Source organism: Benincasa hispida, chromosome 4 (assembly GCF_009727055.1).
Source record: "Benincasa hispida cultivar B227 chromosome 4, ASM972705v1, whole genome shotgun sequence".
Classification (NCBI taxonomy): domain Eukaryota; kingdom Viridiplantae; phylum Streptophyta; class Magnoliopsida; order Cucurbitales; family Cucurbitaceae; genus Benincasa; species Benincasa hispida.
The window spans coordinates 17279957-17298886 of record NC_052352.1 but is presented as its reverse complement, the minus strand read 5'-3'; the positions used below and the strand labels follow the sequence as shown (position 1 = coordinate 17298886).

Sequence of the window (18930 nt, the reverse complement as noted above, 5' to 3'; positions counted from 1 at the left end):
TGATAGACTTTTATCAGTTTCTATCACTTATAGTCATTGATGAACTTCTATCGGCATCTATCAGTGATAGACCTAGACTTGTATCAGTTTTTATCACTGATAATATCACTGATAGACTTCAATCAATTCGATAGACTTTTATCAGTCTCTATCAATGATAGACTTCCAATGTCTATCTGTGATAGACATTGATAACAATATCTATATGTGATAGACATTGATAACTATGTCTATCACAACTATCTAAAAGTAACAAAACTCAAACCTAATCAATTTTAACACCAAAACTTAATGGATGTTCAAGAACAAAGCAAAATTAACCCAAAATGTCTAATATCTTATCCCCAACGACCAAAAATCCGACAAACACTAGTCCTGGCGGCGATAAGGATTGGATTGCACGAATCTAAGAGTTAGAGGAAGAGAGAGTGAATTGGGTAGAGAGAGAAAAATCGGCTCACCGACCTTTGAAAAAAGACTAGACATCCCTTAGTAAACCCAACAAAAAAAAATTGATATCAAAATCACAAATAGAGCTTGACAACGATCCATACAATCTCATTCAAACAAATCTCATACAACATTTAGGAAAAAGAGTCCCAAAGAAACAATTGGGTGATGCAAGTAACTAAGAAAATTTCAATTTTTATTAAAATATTGAGAAATTATGAGAGCAATAATAAAATCCCCCTTCTAAAGATCAATTAGAAACCAAAAGTGGGCCACAATGGGAAAAGCCTTCAATGGGTCTCCAGTTCTGACTCAATCCACTAAAAGAAGCTCGATGGATTATTGTAAATTAGAAATATTTTATAAAACATGTTCGAAAGAAAGAAGACAAATAAAGAAATCAGACAATGTATGAAAATCTTGCTACTCTATTTTTTTGAGTATAATGGCTTAATGGGTTTTTGGTGTTTTGTTGTTATTGAAAGGGAATGATGACAATGCCGAGGGAGGAGAGGAAAGCAGATAAAGATTGAAGGGGGGAGATAAATGACCGTTGAATGTTAGAGTGCGTGGGTTAAAGAGAGAGACCGAGATCAGACGGAAGAAAAAGAAGAAAATGGGTGGGTTAGAGAGAGAGACCGAGATCGGACTAAAGAATAAGAAGAAGGAGAAGGAGAAGGAAAAGGGGGAAGATGGAGAAGGGAGAAGACGATTAAATTTTACTATTTTGTGTAAACAATTTCTTTTATTTTTCTATTTTTAAAAATTCCCTTTTTATTATCGTTTTCTGAAGTTTGTTTATTGTCCAATTTTTACCTATATCTTCCAAAAAAAATAAGTCAAATTTAAAAATTTTAAAATAATTTTGAATAACTTGTTTTCTTCGAATTTAATTAAGAAATCAAATATGTTTATTCAAGAAAAATGTAAAAACCACACTATGAAAATTACAGAAAAGTAAATATAAATGAAAAAAATAATTTAAATTGAAATTGATCAAACAAGACCTTAAATACCGGTTTTATTGTATAAAATGCAAACTACTATATTGTTGACTAAAAAGTGTCATATTGTTGAACTACAGAAGCTAAAATAGTTCAACTAATATATATATATATTAGCAATTAAAACTCCACCATTTCAATTTTTATTTTTTTGAAATTAAACTAATGATTGGTATTTGTTACATTAATTGAATTTCTAACCAAATTTTATAAATAAAAACAATAAAGATGAAAATATAGTTTATAAACTTTATATTTAAAAATAAACAAATAAAAAATAAAAAATTAATAAATCGGGACGCAATAATAAAAAAACATGCATCGATTTTTTTATTTTTAATTTTTTTTTAAAAAAAAAGCGTAAAAAAAAACAGTAGTTATCCCCAACCGGGTTTAAACATTTGATATTTTGATTTATGATTTTATTTTGTGACTAGAATTCGAATTTTTTTTTTACCATAATTTGATTTTTATACGATATTTCATCGTCAAAACACGTACATATATACTTTTTTCGTTTTTCTTCTTTTCCAAACTGCTTCCCTCCTCTCTCCCGGCTCACCTTCCAGATCACACCAGGTCTCTCTCTCTCTTCTCTGTTGTTAATTTTTCCTTTAATTTTTTTCATTTATTGCGTGAGTATATATGGCAACTCTTCGGTATATTTGTTCTTATTATCGGCGTTCTTTAGGAGGGAATTTCAGAGGTAGATCTGATGTACTTGGTGGTCGATCTCAATTACTCTGAAGATCATGATGGCCCTTGAACGCAAAGGTGTGTCTTTGCTTCTTTCTCGTTATTTGAACTCTTTTAAGTTTTATCTCAACTGGTATTAGTTTCGTTTATGATCCAACCAGTAGAATTTTGTGCTGATTTAGTCGCATTCCCCTTCTCCTCATCCTCCAGTTCAAGGGGGATTGTTCGACTTTGTCTTAAGCGATACCCAGTACTAGTAATCTCTAATTCTGTAAAGCGTTATTGTTATTTTTAATTTTTAATTTTTTGAGCTGAGGGTAGTTTATAATTGGAAATCGAGAAGTCAAGTGAAGAATTGATATGGGCATTGCCCTTTTGAGTTAGCGTCAGTTCTTGTCGCTTTATTGTAATGGAGTCTTGAGATCAGAGGGACGGTTTGAAACAGTAACAGAAATATTTCCAGATTGGGTTTTGTGAGCACAATACTTCATAAGCAGCGAAGAGTTTAAGTACCAAGACCCAGCACTCAGAACTCTTTTACTTCAATACTTCTTTAACGTTTAAAGTATGAAAATTAGAAGGTTAATTAAGGATTGCGCTAACAGAGAATGATCATCTGGATTTTTCTTCCGTCTTTTTTTTGGGTACTTTGAATCTTAGAAGGAAAATTTGAACTGAGGTTTTATTAACTAGCTTGGAATTGAATATTCGGTGTTGAAAGAGGTGTGGAATGTAATTCTAACCATCTAACTAACGGGCACTTTGTAAGTAGCTAATTCTCGCCAGTGTAATATTTTCAAGAGGATTAATATGAAACAATTAGTAATTATTGAGTTAAATGCTGAAGATCTTTGGGTTTTTTTTTTTCTTTTTTTTTTCTTTTTTTTTCTTTTGATAGGAAATGGCGAGGATCTTAGGTTTTAAACTTAGGTACCTCAAGGAACATGATCCCCTCGCTGTCTCCCGACCATCCATTCACCTTACTTCTAGCAGCTTCTTGAATCTTTATTCACTGGGAATGAAGGAAGGGTCCTTGAACTCTAGTTTAAAATAGATTATACATGTACGAAGTACCATTTGCCACCATCTCCTTTAAAATATTTCCGAGACTGTCAAGATCTCTCTGGTCACAGAAGGGTGGATAAGTGTGCTGGTTCTCCTCTTTTCAGGTGTTGTAGCCTTTGGATCAATTAAAGTTGAAATGCGTCAGGCTCATTTCTCTTTGGATAAGTAATATCAGTGATCTCATTTTAGAATCATTTGGGACTTGATTGTTGCAGAGTTTTTATTTATATGTTTAGGGGCCAGGGGGTCATAGTGAAGGGGGATGGGGCAAAACTTGTCACTACCATTGTCCTTGGAAATTCACATTGCTCTTTTACTGGGGTCATGTTAATTGTTCACTTTTGGGTGGATCAATGAGTCCTCTGCCATTTCTATTTCTTTAATGGTTGTATAGAGTTCATATTTTCTATCATACTCCTAAAGGGGCAGCATACTTATTAATTCCCAAGTTCCAATATCGACTTACTTTTTGACTTACAAAGAATATCAAGAACAAAAGTAATTTTTTTCTTATCCCCATTCTCTGTCACGTACTTTCTACTCATAAATTGTCTTGTTACTTTTCATGAAGACTAGCAATTGCCCATACGTGCTATCTAAAGCAAACCTTTCTATGATAATTTTGATAGAGTAGAGGCAATAGGGTTCCTTAAATGATATAGAGTAAGTTCTTTCAGAATTTTCCATAGATTCAAGAGTGTTTTGTGGCTACACCATAAAAAGAGTTAGATTGTACAGTAATGAAAAAAGAACTTAAATGTATGCATTTTATCTTCCAACACCGTCTGGTTTCTTTCTTCCATAGTTCCAAAAACAAGGTCAAACTGCAATTCTCTACGAATCCTTTGACTTTCTCTGAGGCTCACCCATTTGAAACTTTGAGAAGCTACTCCATCACTGAATTTGGCATACACAAAAACTACTGAAAAGTTTTTTCACCATCCTCTCTTGGCGAAAGATTTATAGCTTTTACAAGACCCTGATCCATTGGTCTCTTATGGCTGAAAAAAAAGTGTTTAATTGCTTGGTGGAAGTAATGAAAGCAGGTAATGGTAGAAGCAAAGGCTCAGCATTATGGTTTTCTTACCATGTCTTTTTAAAGTAGCTCTTCTCCCAAATGATTTTGAGTTTTTGAAATGCTTCATATCTTGAAAGATTACTTATAGATGATTATTGAAGGATGAGGAGATCACTAGATTGAGTTCTATTCTTGCAAAACTAGAGACCATGACAATGAGAAAATAGGTCATTGAACCTTAGGGCATTCTCAGTTTAATCTCTAACTGCACACCTTACTGTTTCTTCTCCTATGCAGAAAGAATTATAAATTTATATGATTTAGAGTTATTCTCCTTCCCCATGCCATCAATTGTAACGTCACAGTGGTGGTTTATCTCTGAACTTTTTTGGACTTTTTCTTGCAAGACATCGTATGAATTGGGAGGCTTTTATAGCTCCCTCTTGATTTTGTTTTCGGTTTATATCTTTTTCACTCCCTTTTAGACTTTGTATCTTTCAGAATTAATCACTTTTCATTATATCAATGAAGAATTTTGTTTCTTGAAAGAAAGCAATCTCACCATTAATTTTCCCAAGTTGAGGGTATTAAATCACCCATCAATTCAAAAACTTAAATTGGTGGATTGCAGTAAATTTAATATTTAGTTGATATTTTAAAGGGGGGAATTAATTGGGATTGAAATATTGTCATAAGTACATAACTCTTTCACGCTACCTTTCCATATTTGATTGTCCTATCAAAGTTATCGAGAAGTTGGAGATATTTTCTTAGATCATTGATTGACCCAAAAACTTAAGTTAATGGGTGAAAGTTAAATTTAATATTATATCAATACTCTAATACTCCCTTTCACCGTAGGCTTGAAATTTGTAGAAGACCCAACAAGTGGAATTCAATATTAATTTGAGAGAAAATAATATTGCAATGGTTTGAACATATGACATCATACATGCTAACATGGTAAATCATCGGCCCAAAAGATTAAGTTGATGGGTGAAAATTAGAGACTTCTTGTGGAGAGGTGGTGCTGATGAGAATGAAAAAAATATGGTCAATTGGAAGATTATCTCATTTCCCATGAGTAAAGGAGGTCTTGACATTGGAAATTTAAAGGGTAAGAATATTAGTCTCTTTGCGAAGAGGGAGTTGGAAATTCATGAATGAGGAAAGTTCCATTCCGAGAAAAGTCGTTGCTAGCTGATATAGTTTCTCATTTGACTGGAGAGAAATAATAGAATCTTTAGAGACGTGGAAAGATCGAGCAAGGAGGTATAGGAAGGTGGCTGGTCTTTTTTCTAGAGAAAAATAATTGTATTCATAAATGAAATACAGGGTGTTAAAGTTTCCAAACATCAAAAGATGAGGTACATGAAAAATTTCAAATTGGGAATTGAAGAAGAACAACATAATTGCAAAAATAGGGTTTGCATTTACACCATTAAAGAGCATTACAAACAGTCAAATCGAGGAAACCCTCTAAGGTAGAAGAAGTGTCCCTAAATATAGGTCCATTACGATCACACCAAAGAGTCCCAAATAAACACCCTGTTTCGCGAGCCACAAGGCCTTCTTGGGACCTTGAAACGAATGACCCACAAAAACAGAAGCAAGGATCTCATATTGTACACAAGCTGTGGATGACAAAAATCGTGCTCATCTTGCTAAGTGGGTATGGATATATTACCATGAAGAGAATGCCCTATGTAGGCAGGTTATTGATGCCAAATATGGTCTTTCATAGTTGAAAGCTTGGCCGAGTTGCACCTTTCCCAATAATGTCAGAGGGCTATTTTGACATATATGAGGCTTATTCACGACAGAGTTTCTTACAAAGGGGTAACGGAGCCCACATTTCTTTTTGGAACGACCGTTTGTTGGGTGAGGCTACTCCTGCTAAACAATTCCCTCGTCTTTATGCCTTGGCAGTCAACAAAAATGCATCCTTACAGAACTCATGGAACAACCAACAAGGTTGGTTACACTGTTTTAGAAGAAACTTTAATGATGACGAGGTTGAGGACTGGATCTCCTTTGTGGACAACATTAGTGGGGTTCAATTAACTGCCCACAAAGATCGTTGGGTGTGGAAACTGGACTCAAAAGGGGAGTCAATGTTTCAAAAAGCGGTCAGGGCGTAAGCCTTGAGGCGAGGCTGCAGTATGATGCCTTAAGGCTTATGTCTTGAAGGTATCTAAAGAGGCCTACGCCTCTGTTGAGAGAGGTGTAAGCCTTTGTGTGAATGCCTTTGAGGCGTTAAGGCGTACGCCTTGTTTATAATGTTGGTGGGCCATTGACCCACGTGGTGGATAATGCTGAAGTGAATTAACTTCAAGCGGTGCCAGCAATCTGCATGTCTTCTAATTCAATTTGGTGGTGGGCCACCACTGTGGGTCCAACAATACATATAAAATTCATTGAAAATTAGAAGTTGAATCGGTTGAATAAAGTCAGAAGGCTCTTTGTGTTATATTTACAAAGTTGATTATAAGTGGCTACCTGCAATCTGCATTAGCCATGGAAAAAAGTTGCAAGTGAAACTGTAAAATTTTTAAGCAACACAGCAAGTGGTGAGCTTTATTATATTTTTTTCCTTTCTTTGCTCTTGGTTTTTCTTTTTCTTTTTCTTTTTTTGAAATTTTTTCATAGTGTGTTTTACCATTCTTTTCCACGATATTAGATGAAGAGGAATGAGTAGATATTCAAAGTGACAATGAAAGTGAAAATGAACTATTTGATATGATGATGACTTTGTGGAAGATTCTAGTAGTGACGTTGATAATGATATTGGGGATGAGCTTTAGATTTTCAGTAACAAAATATTGGTGGAATATTGAGATTTTTTCTTCCTGTATCTTGATTTTTTTTTTTTTTGGTATCTTATGTACTTTTAAGGAATATTATAATGTTAAAAATATATGAGGTTTTATGTTTTATGATTTAAATATGTTTTCTTAATTTAAAATGAGGCTTACGCCTCATACCGCCTTGAGGCTTATGCCTTGCCTCTCTATGAGAAAACACCTCAAGGCCGCCTTTAGCCTTTTGAAACATTGAGGGGAGTTTACAATAAAGTCTCTTGCAAATGACTTAATCTCGTCCCCCATTGACAGTGATACCCCTCTTAATGAGGGGCTATTTCTACCCAAAAAAGTCAAGTTTTTTCTACGGGCAGTTTGTCATCGGACCATTAACACTTGTGACAAAATCCAACGACGTTTCCCTTATATGGTTCTCTCCCCACATTGCTATGCTTTCTGTAAGCCATCTCATGAAACTCCTTCCCATTTATTTATCAACTGTCAATATGCAAGTAGATTTTGGAAGGATATTACTCAGTCCTTTGGATGGTCTACCGCTCTCCCTAACGATGTCATCACCCTCCTCTCAGACACTCTCATGGGTCATCCCTTCACTGATGGCACAAGATCCATGTGGATGCATTTGATTAGGGCCTTTTTGTGGAGCATTTGAATGGAAAGGAACAACCACCTCTTCAATGAAAAAGCAAGCAGTTTTGATATATTTTTTCATCATGTTATCTTTCTTGCTAGGACTTGGTGCAAATGTACATCGTTCTATAGCTCTTATAGTCTTTCCTCTATTTTGGCCCGTTGTAGAAGTCTTATGTAATCCATTGGCTTTGGCATTTTGCCTTTTTTTGTAAATTTCATACATCAATGAAATCTGTCTCTTATCAAAAAAAAAAAAAAAAAAAAAGTATAAATGGCATGACATTACTAGTCGAACGCATAAAAAATGAAAATCCAATAATGGTGAGAAAAATGGTGCATGATGCAAATAGATGGCGTGCACATTCAACATCAAATTCACATATGACATACGAGGATGGAGAAAGAGAAAAGTAAGGCATTTTTATCTTCGTTGTAGGCGATTGACTGTCCGTGACTAATTTCTCATAAAAAGGTCTTGATTTTTTTCTTTTTGGGGGGTAAGCATTCTTCCAAATCACAAAATAGAGATTGTTTGTATTTGGCCTTTCGAGTGAATCTAATCCTCCATTAAAGAGCGAATCATGAAAGGATCAAAAAATCAATACAAGGAGTAACTGCAGCTCTCAAAGTTACCGAAGATGAAAGGAGGTTAGTCCATTCTATAATTCAAACTCATTTAAAGTCCTCACAAGGCCCAAGTCCAAAGCTTTTGAGAAGAATTCTACATAGAAGCGATAGTGATTTGGCCAAGTAGTCAAACAATATAAATGTGAAAAGGCTGTAGTATGGATTCCCCATTAAGCTACGAATCGAACTAAAAACCTGTATGAGGACCATTTCAAATCTGTCCTTGAATTCATTCAACAATAAGAGCAGTGGCTAAACTAATGAACCTCCAGGGTGATTTTGAAGAACCATGGGAGGCATCAAGGTGGCTAGGTTTAATGCCTCCTTGTGTGCATCGGTCATTGAACCTTTTTGTGATTATGAGCTTAGTCTTGTTTCTTCTGGACTGGAATCCTGTTCTATAGTTAGTGTTTGAGTTTAGACTCCTTTTCTATAGTCTTCTTCTTCTTCTTCCCCTTCTTCTTTGTCCTCTTCTTCTTCTTCCTCCCCTTCTTCTTCGTCCTCTTCTTCTTTATTTTTAAAATTTTTTTTTTATGCCCTCGTATAATCTTTCATTTTTGTCCCTAAAAGCACGATTTCTTATTTTATAAAAAGACACGTATACCGGTTTATTTTTTGACTGTTGCTTCTCCCTTGCTTGTTGATTTAGTTTGTTTAGAATTTTCAATATGCATGGAGTTTTTTGTTCAATTGCCAAGGACAATGTTCTTCAGCTCATCTTTGGTCCTCCTCCATCCGTGCACTCCATTTGCTTTGGATCAATGCGGTCAAGGCTTTACTTTCATAAATATGGATGGAAGAAAAATTTGCAGATTTTCGAGGAAAGATATAGTTCTTGGTTTGCTCGGTTTGATTCAGCTCACCTCAATGCATCTCTTTAGTGTTCTCTCAAAATCCTTTGATGGCTTTTCTCTTCAGGATATTGATTCAAATTAAAATGTTTTCCTATATCATTTGTAATTCTCTCTAGTAGTTTATTTAAATTTACTTTAGTGCTTTTTCTCGCACTCCTTTGTGAAGTTTGTATCCTTTGAGCAATAGTTTCAATTCATTAAATCAATGGAAAGTGTCCTTTTTTGTTCAAAGGGAAAAAAACCATTAGTATCGAGGTATTGGGTCTCAAATGGTTGTTATTAGCAAATTAGAGACCTTTGAATGGATTTCCCTTACGACTAATCTTCATAGTTAGCTAACAGGGATGTTCCTTGGAATTCTTCGGCAATCTTATACAGTTTTGGTTAGTCATCTAACAAGGTGAGAGAGTTTGTACTTCTGTCCAACTACCTGACTAATGGTGCGTTTGGGATTGATTTTGAGAGGGTTAAAAGTGATTTTTAAAGAATCTTAACCTTTTTTTGTTGGTAAAACAGATAGGAATTAAATCCATTAGAATCACTTTTAAAACTCACTTCCATTTCAAGTTGTTTTCAAAGTCAGTTACCCACTAGCTTTTAGATTCTTGTAGAATCAGATTTCATTTTTTAAATAAATTTCAATTATCATGTTGAATGTGGCCACTTTTTTAAATCATACCATATTGATTTTTTTAATTAAAGTTATTTCCATTAATATTTAACTATTAATCTAGATAAAGAAGATATAACATTTTAAAAATTTGTAAATTATAAAAAAAAATGCTAGTTTTATTTTAGTTATTATATCTAAAACACAATAGCACTTTAGACTGAAATTAATTCCACCTCATTCTCCTTCAGTTAAGTATGCCTAGGTGGTTTGGTCCAGAACTAGAACTATTATTGTGGAACTCTCGTGTTTTACGACTAAATTTTCCTGTTTTGCCCTTAAAAAGTTGCATTTTTTTTCCTAGTAGTTGCAAGCTTGAAAGTGATGATTTAGAAGTTGGTTTTCTTTGTGGTTTGGTCCTTTCACTTTTGGTCTTAAAGGATTTCTTTTCTCGTTTCCCCGATGGTCTTCGGATGGATTTATCTTTAAAGTTTATGAGTTTTCTAGCTTTGGGTTTCTTTTCTAGAGTTGGTTTGTTAGGGTTTAAGAGTTTTTTTTTGGTGTTCTTTTCATTGTATCTCAATAGTTTTACGAGTTTGTTTTTTAGTAACTGTTTTCCTCAGTTTCTCTAATCTCTTGATGGTTAATGTATTTTTTTAGCATTAGTCTCTTTTCATTTTTTCAATGAAAAGTTTTATTTCCCTTCCAAAAGTATATCTATAACACAATAATTTAGTATTTATTTACCAATACGATAAACAACTTTTTCAAGTCTAAAGTTGAAATTTACTGAACACTAATATGCTTCATATTGCAGCTGATTTTTTTAAAAGCACAATCATTAGCAATTATTTTAGCTACTACAATATCAAACTTGCCTAAGAGGCTATGGAAGAGAAAGTTCCTTAAGGAGGATAATGTTTTTCTTAGGCATCAGAAACAATAAAAAAAAATAGGTCCCTCGTAAAAGCCTTTCCTTGGTGGTATATTTTGTTATAAGAGTACGGATGATATCAACCATTTTTCCACCGGCAAAGTCGGGCAACATTTTGTTTCCTTGTAATTTGAGCATTAGTCTCTTTTCATTCTATCAATGAAAAGTTCTGTTTCCTTTAAAAAAAAAAAAAAAGTCGGGCAACGTTTTCTTCACATTAGCAAAGTTTGGCTTTGCCATTGTGACATTCAACTAAAAAGAAAGCTGGCATTCTTCGGTGTAACATGGTCATTGAAGCTCCGATTAGAAAGGTGGATGACCTTTGGTGTTTTTGAACTTTTGAGTTGCGCGAGTTCTCTGATTGGAACTTTCATATCTCTTGTATGGCTACGACTTTCTTGATTTTTGCCAAATTCAAGTACTTCTATAACCTCCATAGATTGCTGGGTTTTTGGGTGCTTTCTTGTTCTCATATATACAATTAGTTTCCATCTTTAGAAAAAAACTCCCTCCCTCTCGTTTGTGCAATTTTGAGGGCATTTTTCCAACACCCTTGGTTTGAGATTTTCCATTTTGAATATTTTATTATTTTAAGAAAATGTTCAGTATCCTATTAGACAAATAGCTTTGGCCTTTGGGTTTCAGTTTTTCCTCATTTACCCTCTTTCTCTATTGGCATCCGGCAATTTCCATGTTTCTTGTTCCTTCCATGCCGTTATTGTCCCCAAATTCAATTTCCGTCTCCTTTTCTCTATTCCTGTATTTTCTTCCCTGTCCTCCTGATTTACTCATTGTCAGCCACCGTTTTCAAGAATTTCTTTTGATTTAAATTCCTTCCTTTGCATTTAAAGATGAAGGCTAAAATATAATTTTAGTCCTGTAGTTTGGGTTTCATTCTTTGTATTTTCAGATATCCAATTTTAGTTCCTATATTTTAAATAAATCTTAAAAATATTCCCTGCTGCTGGTTTATTATTGTTTCTTTTTTAGAAGTAATCTCTATTAGTATTCCTTTTATAAATTTTAGAAACGTATTTGTCTTTTATTACTTGAAAATGATAATTATTATTTTACTCATTTCGAATAAAATTAATTTAAAGGACTAAATTTTATATTTATTGAAAATACAAGGACTAGATTTAAGATTTATTCACCGTTTAAGGACTAAATTTGGACAATTTAAAGTACATGAGACTAAAATGGAATGGAATCCAAAGTATAGGGACCAAAATTACATTTCTTTACCTTCTTGTGCTGTGGTTGAGCAACAATAAAGCGAAGCTTCTGATTTTCTAGACGAGAACCATTCTTTTCTCTCATATAGATCTTTTAGATGATTAATGTCAGAATTTTCATTATTCAAGAAAGAATAACTGAGAAGAGGAAAACAATTTGTCGAGTTAGGACTTCCTTGTCTTTATGTTGCTGAATCGGCACCATTTCAATTTCAGTTTGATGTTGCCAGTTGCAAGCGATTCTAATTGTTTTTATCTCTTCTTTTCTTCTTTGGTAGGTTGCACTCTGATAATTTTTATTCCAATTGATAATATTGAAAGTTTGTACAGCTGTTAAATCATCACTAGACACAAAAACTTACGTAGATAAGTTACAAAAAAATTTAATTCTTTCATTACTATTTTTTTTTTTAAAAAAATACTTGTGAGTGTCTGAGCTAGCTTACGCGCATCTCGATTAATCTCATGGACAACTTGCTTGACCTTACAACATTTGAGTGTCAAGGAAACTTGTGGGATATTAATTCCTAAGTAGCCATCATGGATTGAACATTTGAGTGTCATGGATTCTTACCACTAGGCCAACCCATGATGGTTAGTCTTTTGCATTATTACTTTAACATTCCCTTCACTTATGTGCTATAGGATTTTTTTTGACGGCTTAACAAATGGAAGTCAACATAAATTGGGAGAAAATGATATTACATAGTTTCAAACACAAAATCTTCTATTCTCATACCATATTAAATCACTACTAGATCTAAAAGTTCAACTTGACGTGTTACGGTAAATTTAATCATTTTATCACAAAGTGATGTAGCCTAAGTACTAAGAGCAGAGAAAATCTCCGACAATCAGATCAAGAGTCTTTTATTAATGAGAATATATCTCCAATATAAGGGGGGGACTTTCTATTTATAGGGAATTATAAGAATCCTAAAAGGATAACTAAAAACGGTTACAAACTAATTTGGTAACTAAAATGTAATTAATCAAGGATTAACCAAGATTAACTTGATTTTACCAAAATATCCCTATCCTATTACATCATATTCTATCCCTCCCAAAAGAAATTCTTCCTCGAGTTTTAAAACGAAAACGAAAGTAAAAATAAAAAAGTAAGCCACACAAAAGGAAACACCTTTGAATAGCCAATGTCAATAACATCCAAATTTCTTGAGCCCAATTAATAGGTGGAATGTTTATCTTTTTCCTGCAAATCCAATTAACAGGTGGTATATTTATTTTTTCCTTGTAAATTCTTTGTAAGATCTCCAACAATAATCTTCCGGTAATATGATCCTCAATCGATTAGTGAAAATAAATCCTTTGACAATGTGAAACCCTTATCGAAAATTTGAAAATTGTTTATCTTTAGGTGTGGGCAGAAAATGGAAGATTGCAAATTCATTATGTAATTCTTTTGGTATGCTTTGGCGACACATGTGGGTCAAGTCAACTGGGTAATGAGTCAAATCTTTTTAATTGTGTAGTGCAATGGATAGGTCAATCTCACCTTCTTCCTCACATGAGTCAACCTTCATCAACTTTCAATTCGACCTCTTTTATGTTGTCGTCTATTCCACTTGGAAACCCATTTTTTTTCAATTTTGAACATATCATCTTCCACGTTGTTTCGTGATTGACTGCAATCAGGGTTTCGAACCTTTTCGAAGTGGGACATCCATGGGTATTGTTTTCTTCTGCTTCTGTCGTGCCTTTGCTTTCAACGTCCCCAACATCATTTTATTAATCGATTGTTCCTCCTCATTCGGTTCATGTTGTGCAATCTTAGAGTTAATCTCATTGATCTTTTAACCTTACTATCGACAGTTTCTTCAATTTTCTTTTTGTGCGGTTAGTCTGCATCTTTGCAATGGATTTTTTTTCCATTCGTTTTTGCCCAATTTCACAACTCCGTTGGATGGATTCTTGATTTTCTTGCATTATTTCTTTTTTAAGTTATTGCCAATGTTCAAAAAGCTACTCCATGTTTTGAGTCATTTCTCCCAACAAACGTTGGATTTTCTTGGCTCCCTTCTTCATTTCCTCCAATACTTCGGGATTGATGTACAAATTGGGTGTTCTTGAATAAGTTTCTTCATCAAAATTGTTATAGGGCCGATTCTTGAATTTTCTCGAACATTTTCTGAACCTTCTTGGTCGTTCTTCATAACACGAATAGTAATTTCTATCCCAAAATGCATTAGATCTTTTATAAAATTCCATTCTTGGATGATTCTTCAAGCTTCTTCTCAATTTTCTTGAATTTAAAGGTTTCCCCTAGTTAGGTATGTGTTGTTTGGCAACGAGTACAATTCACGAGCTCCCTTGCAATTGGCGTCGACAAGAGTTTCCCGGACTTCCACTGGCTACAGTCAGCTTGGCCCAGATCGAATTCTCGGGTACTTATCCTTCCAAAATGGAGTGCTTCACACAAATCTTTTTTTAACATCTTTAGATATTTTTATTAATCTAGATTGGAGCCCATTTTATTTGACTCGTCCTCTTAGATGATGGGACATGCCTTGGCCGTTAAGATGTTTTGGTTGGCCAGGTTAAACACATCTCTTCCTATTGTTTATGAAAAAAATTATGCAACACTCTCAATGATGATAGAGCCATAACCTTCTGAATTTAGTGTGATATCTATTCTTGTTTTCCTCAAGAAACACCAATGATCTTCTCATTTTTATTTCTCTTTTGGTTTCTGTCATTTGTTGCCCAATGGGAAAATGACAAAGGTTGTCTCTCTCTTGTTGTTCACTAGGGAGTTTAACTTTAGGCTTGTAAGGAGGGATGTGCGTGTTTGGAGTCTTCTGTTGGAGGGTCCTTGTGTAAATCCCTCTTTCATATTTTATTGAACCCTATTCCCAGTAGTGAATTTGTGTTTGATTCTCTTTGGAGGATTAAGATATCAAAGAAGATTAAGTTCTTTACCTAGTAAGGTTTACATTGCCGTGTGAACACTTTATATCGGCTCTTGAGAAAGATACCCTCATTAGTTGAACCTTTTTGTTGTATTCTTTGTTGGAAGGCGGAGGAAGACCTAGATCATCTCTTTTGGAGTTGCGAGTTTAGGAGATCTATGTGGTTATTTTTCTTTTAGAAGTTTGGCTACTCGTGTGTTCACCATAAGGACATTAGGGATATGATCGGGGAGTTCTTTCTCCATATGCCTTTTAAGGAGAAGGGATATCTCCTATGGCTTGCTGGATATACGTGTTTTTGTGGGATTTGTGGGGTGAAAAGAACAATAGAGTTTTAAGAGGTGTGGAGGGAGACCGTAGTGAGGTTTGATCTTTGGTGAGATATCGTGTTTCTTTTTGGGCTTTGATTTTGAAGACCTTTTGTAACTATTCCTTAGGTAACATTTCTGTTAATTGGAGCCCCTTCCTCTGAGGGGCCCGTTTTTTGTATGCATTGTATTCTTTCATTTTTTTTTCTCATTGAAATTAGTTGTTTCCATTAAAAAAAATATATTTATTTTTTTTATTTTTATTGGATAATTTTAGCCATATTGACTGGCCTAACCTTTTATGTTCTCAAGACAATATTAAATTCAATCTCATTGTGATTTCTTTTGCTTCTTTGTTTTCAGAAAGTATGCAGAGGAACTGTGAGGCCTCTATAAAATGCCTCCAGAATAATGGAATGCCATTCAGTTTGCAACATAGTGGAAATTCTGCTGATGGTTTCCAAGAACTTACAGATGAAATCAGTTGTCGTGCCAACAATGATATTCCTGAAACAAACCACCCATTGCTTAACAATTTCATTGAACGTCCTAATGAATTTCACAATAAACCTGCTTATCAGCACAATTCTGGATCATGGCCAGCCTTCCATTTTGACTCTCAAAAGGTGCAACAGTGCCAGATGAATACTTCTGATTGTCAATTATACTCTTTGCCGGTGGAGAACCGCGTCCAATACGTCCCTTTCAAAATGTTTGAACAGAATTACCATTGCGAAGTTCGGTTGCAAGAGTTTCAATATTTTGTGGTTATAGACTTTGAAGCAACGTGTGATAAAGATAGAAATCCCCATCCACAGGAGATAATTGAGTTCCCATCTGTCATTGTAAGTAGTGTGACCGGCCAACTGGAAGCTTGCTTTCAGACATATGTGCGCCCAACTTGCAATCAGCACTTGAGTGATTTCTGCAGGGATCTAACTGGCATTCAGCAAATTCAGGTTCGTTCAAAGCTTTGCTTGCTGTTTCTTCGAATTAAATAATTATGCTTGGAGGTTGCATCTTGTTGGCATGGAACAAACATGGTGGTGTTATTGACTGTTATCAAGCTTATAAGATCCTTGTAATGGCTTATCTTACTCAACCACGTGGCCTACCATTATTATAGGGGCCTTCATGGGTTGGTTCAACTATGATATTGAGTAGAATTGAAATCTTGCTGAATCCTTGGGAGGCTAAAAATTGAGTTGACTCAATTGCCAACTAATAGTTCGGTTGGTTCAGTTTAGCAGTAGCAGTTTGAGGGCTTATTGTGTGGGCGAGAACCAGTAAAATGACGATGGGCAAATAAAACACACCCTAGTAGCTCTAAGTATATTAACAAATGTAGTAGACCCGAGTATAATAAGTAATTTTTTACCACAATATTTTTGGGTAAAAGCATGTTCACGTGAATGAAAGTTATAAAAGTTTTCTTACATTGTTGACATGTCCTGATCTCCTTGGTATTTGACATGACGTGTTGTTTAAAGGTAATATTAAATTATTTAGAAGAAGGCAGAAACAACATTCCGATGTTTCAAGAGGCCGTTTGGTTCAAATTTACTCCATTTTAAAACTATGATATGGAAACACAAACGGAAAGCTACTTCTAGGGGCTTACATCAATTCCTCCCTAATGTTCTGATTTATTGTAGCGGTGTGGGACTTTTGGGGTGATTGTTGGATTGATAATGCCCTTTTTAGTGCCGTTTTCTCTCCTTTTTTTTTTTTTTTTTAAAAAAGTTCTTGTATCCCAGCTTCGAAAGTTCAGTAATCAGTATTCTGAAGTATGCTAGTTTTTTCTTTTGGCTTGTTTCCTTTGGGACGTTGTCATCGATTTCATCTAGAAAGATGAAATCTTCCTCCTTGGAGCTTGTTGAAAATAGGCGTTGGTGGATATTGATTCCCTTAAAGGTGCTTTGCTTTTCCCTTGATATTGGAATGGCAAGACTTTATTTCCCTTTCTTCCATATTGATTGCTATGTTTTCTCATAAATATTTTCTTGGATGGAACATCCAAGGGAAATATCTAGTTCCATGAAACTGGACCTTTGGAGTGTTGCGAGTCTCATTCTGTTTCTTTTATAATTATATTTGCTCGTTGATTATCTGGTTTAGGACACATTCTGATTTTTTCTTATCTCATTGGTGTCTATAGGTGGACAGAGGTGTTACTCTCAATGAAGCTCTCCTCAGGCATGATAAATGGCTTGAAAAGAGGGGGATCAAAAATACAAATTTTGCAGTGGTAACTTGGTCAAACTGGGATTGCCGAGTCATGTTAGAGTCGGAATGCCGTTTCAAGAAGATTCGGAAGCCTCCATATTTCAACCGGTAAATGATCCTTATAGAAATTCTATCGACATATCGTACAAATAATAATTAAAATTATATCACCTTTGCAATCTCAAATTGGGAAGTGCACTAGAAGTACACAAAATCCAGGGATCAAATTTATTTTAATGCTATCGATTGTGTGCTGTAAGTAATATAATCAAGGTAGGAGTATCTGCACATTTAGAGCTTAAAATCTCGGAGAAAAACGAACCAATCAGTTAATAATTGATACCTTCACCCCCTAGCAATCAGCCAAGTCTAATTCTGCATGTTGGCGCCTAAACTTCACTTGTAGATAAACACAGGCGTATTTACAAAAGAATCACTTTCTATTTAATACTGCTATGTAGTTCTTAATACTGCAATGTAGTTCTTACTTCTCTCTTCTGATTCAATTGTTAGATGGATCAACTTAAAAGTTCCATTTCGTGAGGTTTTCGGGGGAGCACGATGCAATCTAAAGGAAGCTGTTGAGATGGCAGGCTTATCTTGGGAAGGTCGTGCTCATTGTGGTCTTGATGATGCCAAGAACACTGCTCGTTTACTTGCCCTTCTAATGCATAGAGGCTTCAGATTCTCCATCACCAATTCATTGATGTGGCAGACTACTGACTGTCCATTGCAATGGAAACAATTCCCAGAAACCGTAACACTCCCTCTGCAACCGCCGATGAAACCAAAACCTCTGCAAGTTCCCATTATCCAATACTTCCCATACTGTTTCTGTGGGGTCAGAAGTAGCAGAGGTATGGTTCGTAAGCCAGGACCAAAGCAAGGGAGTTTCTTCTTTGGCTGTGGGAACTGGACTGCTACAAAAGGGGCACGTTGCCAGTACTTCGAGTGGGCCTCTCCCTGATGCATGGAATGGTTTATGAATCTTCTTATTGAAGCGTTCACTAAATGAATTTATGTAAAGAAAGAAAAAAAAATAAAATAAACAAGAGTTAAAAAAAAAAAAGATATGAAGTTTGATTTCTGTCTCATGGTAGAAGGTGCTTGGATGCTTGGTGAGGTTTCTGAGTCATACAGAATTAGATGAGTTGGTGGTTGAACTGTGAAATTATGCTCCTAAAAAAGAAAAAAAGAAAAAAAAAAAGTGGTGCAAGCTTTTGGGAGCTTCCAACATGTAAAGTCTGACTTATTGACTGGAGAACCTATTGGGGTGTGAGTTGTGAGAGATTATGGGTAGTTAGGATGGTGCTTTTATAAAGATCAATCAGGCATGCTAAATTATCTGAATAATCTTTTGGATAGGTATGCTTTGCTTCTCTTTTTATTTTTAATCGTAATCTAATGGCAATCAGTAGAATTGCTAATATCATTCCCCCCAATATTCTTAGTTGGTTCTAATGTTAGTTGCCTCTTAGATTTATATATACATCTTTTTCTTGCATGTTTAGGTTACTA

General features: G+C 34.8%; 1 protein-coding gene across 1 annotated transcript; it reads left to right on the top strand.

Moving 5' to 3' along the window:
• Positions 1-1958: 1958 nt before the first annotated feature.
• On the top strand, positions 1959-18854 carry LOC120075574 (3'-5' exonuclease eri1-like). Its single transcript, XM_039029101.1, has 5 exons — positions 1959-2033; positions 2146-2228; positions 15550-16145; positions 17345-17520; positions 17926-18854. Exons 2-5 carry the CDS (start codon positions 2207-2209, stop codon positions 18377-18379), a joined length of 1248 nt encoding a protein of 415 aa, XP_038885029.1. The 5' UTR covers positions 1959-2033; positions 2146-2206; the 3' UTR covers positions 18380-18854.
• Positions 18855-18930: the final 76 nt, after the last annotated feature.

What these genes read in the sequence shown, in the direction of transcription:
- LOC120075574 (XM_039029101.1), top strand. Translation starts at nt 2,207, where the DNA reads ATGATGGCCCTTGAACGCAAAG. An exon ending in GATGGCCCTTGAACGCAAAG is followed by an intron (nt 2,229 to 15,549) that starts GTGTGTCTTTGC and finishes CTTTGTTTTCAG; the next exon opens with AAAGTATGCAGAGGAACTGT. An exon ending in AAGCCTCCATATTTCAACCG is followed by an intron (nt 17,521 to 17,925) that starts GTAAATGATCCT and finishes TTCAATTGTTAG; the next exon opens with ATGGATCAACTTAAAAGTTC.